This window comes from Sinocyclocheilus rhinocerous, unplaced genomic scaffold (genome assembly GCF_001515625.1).
Source record: "Sinocyclocheilus rhinocerous isolate Xijiao unplaced genomic scaffold, SAMN03320098_v1.1 scaffold114, whole genome shotgun sequence".
NCBI lineage: Eukaryota > Metazoa > Chordata > Actinopteri > Cypriniformes > Cyprinidae > Sinocyclocheilus > Sinocyclocheilus rhinocerous.
Window position 1 is genome coordinate 87,850 of NW_015646344.1, and position 6,748 is coordinate 94,597.

General features: G+C 35.6%; 1 protein-coding gene across 1 annotated transcript; it reads left to right on the top strand.

Annotated features, from left to right (window-relative positions):
• Positions 1-2,056: 2,056 nt before the first annotated feature.
• Positions 2,057-3,369, top strand: LOC107707291 (apolipoprotein L3-like). The gene is made up of 3 exons (XM_016511278.1): positions 2,057-2,188; positions 2,325-2,358; positions 2,572-3,369. Exons 1-3 carry the CDS (start codon positions 2,110-2,112, stop codon positions 3,254-3,256), a joined length of 798 nt encoding a protein of 265 aa, XP_016366764.1. The 5' UTR covers positions 2,057-2,109; the 3' UTR covers positions 3,257-3,369.
• Positions 3,370-6,748: the final 3,379 nt, after the last annotated feature.

The window sequence follows — 6,748 nt, forward strand, 5'->3', positions numbered from 1 at the left end:
TCACGATGACTAGGCAGCTCGAAAGAGAGGGGCGAGGTCAGCAGAGCTCATTAACATTTAAAGGGAAATGCTACAAAACAACTTGCTCTGAAAAGAGCTGTTTTTGACAGGGTAAAAATGTGTTTTTTACACTACCATTGAGAAATTTTAACCAAACTATGTTACAGACTTTTCATTAAGACCCTAAAGAATCATATCAACCTGTGGAAAATGGGCATCCTATGACCCCTTTAAGAAACAATACAGAAACTGAATAATCAAATGTAAAACTCAAACACTGCTTAGTCTTCACATTAATTAAATATTCATTGGTTCATAATAAAGCTATAAGGTTATTCAGTCAAGAGCAGTGAGTGATTTTCTCTTGTTCTTTTGTTGTTTGACCGACAGCTGCAGGTTTACTGTATTAGGCTGCTGGGATCCTATTGCTCCAAATCCGATTGCTTTCCCAACTGTTCACATTCTCTTAAGATGTAACTGACTGTGTTTACATGAATACTCGTCAAGACAGGCATTTGGACATAACTATGTGAAAGAAAAGTTGAAGGGATCACACGCTGTCCAAGAGGAGGCTTCAGGTGTGTATCAGACAGCATGGAGTTGTTTTCTGCCTCTTACTGCACTTAATAACTATTTTTAAAGTCAAACAAGTCACATAAGTAACAGTGGCGTGTCTATTCTGTGGTATATGCGTCATCCTAAAACTTTTTGAAGTAGCCTATTTTTAAAATAATTCTGATATTGCATGCCATTTTTGATATATCACGATATGTACATTTGCGATATTTCGATATATCGTGCAGCCCTAAATATTGCAATTTAATATTTTAACTATCATTAAAAGCGCTATTTGAAAAACTAAATGCTGTCCAACATTAAGCAAAGTGCAGGTGGCTGAATACAGAAGCCAATTATCACCCATTCACATAATCATTAACAGAATAAGCCATGTCAGGTTCAAAGAGTCATTAAACGATATGATACTAAACTAAACTGAATGCTACTGTCTCATAGAGCTATACAAGTAAAAAAAAAAACTGAAGTGACCTGACTTGATGTTACAAAAGACACTAGACAGTATCATAATTAAAGAATAAACACCAATAAGCAAAACCAAAAGCCATTACAACTGCTCCAATGTGAGTGACATTTTTAATTGGCCATGAAGACGTTATTTAGATTAAAAAAAATATATATATAATCTTTATACTAATTTGATGAAGTGCATGTTACTGACCAGTGATGAGCCTTATAGTGAAAAATTCTCTATGCCTGAGGACAGAAAAACATATGTTAATTATCAGAGCGCAAAAGTATATTCTACACAACTGATTGTGTGTTGTATCCATTGAATTAATAGTTCACGCAAATATAAGCTTTATGTCATCATTATATACACACACACCTATATAATCATTAAAACAATCATAAACAATAAAACGACAAAGGTTCATACTGAAATATATTATTCAGCCTTCAAAACAGAAGCCTTTCACTTTCATTTAGGGCTGAAGCTCAACAGGAGACAAATGAGAGCAAACATTGAGTTATTAAGGAACTGCAACATACATACTTAAACTGAATGATTCAACAATTCAACTGATGGAAGTGAAGTGAGCAAATCAAGTCTTCTGACTGCTTTGCTTAAACAGCTTTGTCATTATAATCATGTTTTTGCTATGATCAAAATAAAAGCTATAAAACACCTGCTGTTTTCAGGCGACCAGAGAAACGTTAAGCAACATACAGTGTTTTTTTACTCTATGAAGTCATGATCATGAAAAAACAAGACAGAAAAATAATGCAGGACCTCTCACGGCTTTGTTACTTCTTGCTACATTAATTGTAGTGTTTTTCCTTAGTGTAAGTTTTAAATAACAGTACAGTGCATTAACAAAAGTTTGTAGAAAAGTGAATACTATGGTTTCTGAATTACTCACTGTAACTGATAAAATAGCAAGCATGTGTTTTGGCCTCAAACTCATTCATGTTAACAAGGCATCAAAACATTCAGTTCAATTCATAAAATTCTAATTTAGTTTTGTAATAACTTGTTAATGAGTTGTTGAATATTATTAAGGAGCGAATTAAACTCAGCTTCTCCTAAAGATGGATCACCATCACAGAAACTCCAGTGACGAAAACAAAGCTTCAGATCAGATTATTAAAAAACGTCCTTCATTCAACGGTGAGCCAGTAAATTACATTATAAATTTTTCAGCCTCATTAATGTTGTGTTCACTGAAAACAACAAGTGACTCTCAGAAATCACAGCTTAGTGTCAAATATAATATAATAATTGACTGAAATATTTTAAAATGCAGGTGATGGGAATCAACCAGAGGAGATTGTTCAATGGTAAGCATTCCTTGCTGAAAGATTTTACGGTCAGCTCATTGATGTTATTGCAAACACAACAAGTTTTTAAGTTGCAGCATTACAAATAATTAGTTTAATACTCATACAATGTACTTAAACAGAACATGTTCTCTAGTGAGGCCATAAAGTGCACAAAATAAATTTCAAATGCTCTGTAATCCTGAAAAAAAAAAAAAAAGTTTGATATTGCAGGAAAACCGAAACTTTTTATGAACTGAAAAGAAGCATTGAGGAACTGAACTCAGAATTCGAGAGAAATGATCAAACTCTCATTAGTCAAATAAAGGAACTGAATGCCATCACTGATGAACTTGCATCTGTGCACAAGAACACTACGATGGGCAGTTTAGCAGGAACAGTAATGGGAGCAGCTGGAGGAGTCACAACACTAGCAGGTCTGGCTTTATCGCCGTTCACATTCGGTGCTTCTTTGGCTCTTACTGCTGTTGGTGTTGCTGCTGGAGTAGCTGGAGGAGCGACAGGTGCAACATTCAGCATCACTAACATGATCAAGCAGAAAAACCTACGACAGACAATTGAGAAGATCATCAATGATTTCCAGAACACAATCAACCCAATGATTCAGCTTCTGAGTGCAATATCTAACAGCACAGAAGCGATCGAACAGCTGGAGAAGCAGATGTTCAAGCAGCAGGAAGGTGCAGAAGCAGTGAGAGGTGCTGCTCATTTATTAAAGATCGCATATGTAGCTGAAGTGGCTCAGATGGGAAAGCGTGTGCAGAGGCTGCTAAAGCTTTCCATGCGGCTGCAAAAACGGTTCATATGGCAGTGGCGATCACTGGCGCGCTCTCTGCTCTGTTTCTTGCTCTTGATGTTGTTGGCATTGTTCAAGATTTCACAGAGATCTCTGAAATGAAACAACCAGCAGACGAGAGAAAAGCGGAGGACATCAAATCAGAAACTCTGAAATTTATTCATCAGATGAGAGAAACAGCTGCTCAGTTTCAGAAGACTCTGAATGAAATTAAAGATGCAAAAGACGGTATTAACAAAATGTTCAACAAACAGTTGCAAAATGGCATTTCTTCTCAGGTTAGTTGAAGGCACAGCGACTGAAATTGTCTTTTTTTTTTTTACCATTGTTTGTTAAAGCGGTCATCGGATGCAAAATTCACTTTGCATGTTGTTTGAACATGCAAATGTATGTTGGAAGTGTGTGCACACATCCACCCTATAATGGTAAAAATCCACCCAGTAGTTTTTTTTTAAATCCCTATTTTAAAATCCCCTTTCTCAAATCAGGCTGTTCTGAGGTTCCTGTCAGAATGACGTAGTTCTGCACAAGCCCCTCCCACGATTGTTGATTAACAAGGCCGTCTTACCTTAAGCCCCGCCCTGAGTGAGCTGAGAGCTGTCCGCCATTGTGTCGACTCCGGTGCAGGGGAAGACAAGAATGTCTCAGATTAAGCGATTGGAAGAAGTGAGTATAAGGGTTTTTTTGTGAATCTTTTCAAATTGCCTTTCCTAATAATGTGCTAGTTAGCCAGTTTCGCGGCTGCAGTTTACAATCTGCTCGTCACCCCACGGAAGAGAGGGGCAGGGTCAGCATAGCTCATTAGCATTTAAAGCAACATGGACTAGAAAGACGTGCTAAAAACAGAGCTGATTTTGACAGGGTAAAAAGGAAGTTTTTTGCACTACCATTGAGAAATTATAACCAAAGTATGTTATAGACTTTTCATTAAGTCCCTAAAGAATCATATCAACTTGTGGAAAATGGGCATCCCTTTAAACCTTGCTATTTTTCTGTTTTTGTATTTTATAAATGCACTTGTTTTGCAAATAAACATTTGAACCATGTCTTGTGGAATTTTAAGTGGAAAAAATGTTAACCCAAATAAAAACTCTGACATTACTGCTCATATCCCCTTCTGTGACTTCTTAATTCTGACTTTCAGATTTAAAAGAGCTCCTAGACTTTCTGCCACCATTACCCAGTAAACAAAACATGTGCATAGCTATTTTTAACACCACATACTTAATTACTTAAAAAATATAACACAATATAGAAACATAAATTACATTTAACATTTTTATTGAAATAAATTTATTTTTTGTGCTTAATATTAACATTAATAAATGACTGACACACTTCTATAAGTTATAATTTGTCTAGTTTTTTCTGGTGTACATGGCAAACAAAATTTTGAAGAAATTGTACACAGCTCTTTCACATACAGGTAAAAGCTGAACAAGTTGAACTATAGCATACCTTAAAATCAGTCCACATATGACACACTCTCATATGGCATCAGAAACCTTGAAATGTAGTGCAGAAGTCATATGGATTCTCTGTATGGTGCCTTTCTAATGTTGTTTATTTTGGAGCTTGACTATCTCCTGTCATTTTATGGAATGTAAAAGTTCTTGTTTAATGGGGGGAAGAAAAAAAACAACTTTGCCTGTAAGGGTGAATAAATTATGTCAGAGTTATCCTTTTTAAGATGAATGGCTGCTCTTTGTTTAAGCACTTGTAAAGGACAAAGCCAAAATAAAATGGTGGCAGTTCATGACACACTCTTGAGTGAAAGCCATAAGTTTCACTTTCTTAGACAAGTTAAATTACTGAAAGTATACCAAGAAAGCCACGTTACGTTCACAATATGCAAACATTCACTTTTTATCTTATGCCTGATATGCGGAAACTTCTTTGTCTTTTGTTCGATACACACACAATTAGCAATTACATTGTGTGGCTATACATTCACATCGGATAAATTTGCCAAAGGTGAGCAATAGTTTGCGTACCTGTTGGTCGTTGAACATTTTTATCATAAACAGTTGGCAAATAATTCCGGATTTTCAGCCTCACCGTGTTCAGCTGCTTACATCTTACCTCTCATTCTTCAAACGTTCAAAAGCTTGACGAATGAAAGGCCCCAGATAGCACGCCTTCTGCAAGATGTTCTGTTAAAGATCGCTTTAAAGCATCTGCTGTGTACAAACATCTGACAGACGTCTTTAAGAAGTCAGTTTTACATGCATTCTAAATCGTAAACATCTTAAAGACATCTTCTAAACGTCTATTTGACATCTGATAGGAAACGTCTTATAGACGTATTGCAGATGAGCAAACACTCTAAAAAAATATGTCTTGCAGATGTAATGCAGACATCAAATAGATGTCTCAGTGATGTCCGTGTGCTCTCAGGGGTAAGACATAAGATGAAACCACATGAAATCACAAATACTTTGGCTGTTCTTGGAGGGGCTTGGTTTGTAGCTGCTGCGGGACGCAATCGGATACACTTGTTCATTTCTGTTGTAAATTGGTCTACAGTGCCACCTAGTGTTGTTGAATGAATCTTTTAACAGAATATTCCTTTCTTGTTCATTTCCACACATGGACTCAATTTTTTTCATTTCATTCATTTTCGTCACTATGTACAGTTGGAACTGAGGGACAGTTGAAACAGTTCAGTTCAGTTAAAATATAAAGGTGACTGAGCTTTTTCAGTGGTGGCACCTAATTTGTGGAATAGTTTATCTGTACACATAAGCACTGCTCAGACTGTTGGAATTTTTAAGTCATTACTTAAGACACACCTGTATTCCTTGGCTTTTATTTCGAGCTGAGCTGAGACATTGTGATGTTTTTTTTTTGTTTTTTTTTTACTGTATTTGTCTTGTTTGTGTGCACATTTTTCCGGACATTGTTAAGCACTTTGGTCAACCATGGTTGTTTTTAAATGTGCTATATAAATAAAACTGAACTGAACTGAACTCTCTCTTGGTGCTCTTCTGACTCATTTGGTGGCTTTTCCATCTTTAAAGACTGATGAACAAACAGCGGAATAGGCTGTGAGTGAGCATTTCATTGGATGAATTCACTGAACCATTAATCTCATTCAACAAGGAGAGAAAGAGGCAGAAGAATTCAAACCGATGCTAAAAATGTAAACAATAACAAAGGAAGCAATGGTTAAATATCTGTTATTTTTAATTTACTTTTCAAATTATATAAAATATATTATGTATCACACATAGATTGCATGTGAATTATGACAATAATCTGTTGAGATGTGTATGTTAATCTTTATTCTGGTCAGATTCGGTGTTGCCTTTAATGCTCTCTCTCATGTCTCTGTAAAATAAAATTAACATAGTGCTTCAGAATTAAGAAATTATTCAATTGCACATTAGACTATTTTTATTGCAAAAGATTACACACACACACACACACATAATATTATCTGACATTATCTATCAGCAGACTAGAAATTTGCACTTCAGATGCACACGAAAGTCCACAGGATAAAGACTGTTGCTTAAAAATAGATTCTGAATGACAAAAAAAAAAAAAAAAAAAAGTTTAATAATTTTTTTTTGTTTTTTGGGGGTTTTTTCC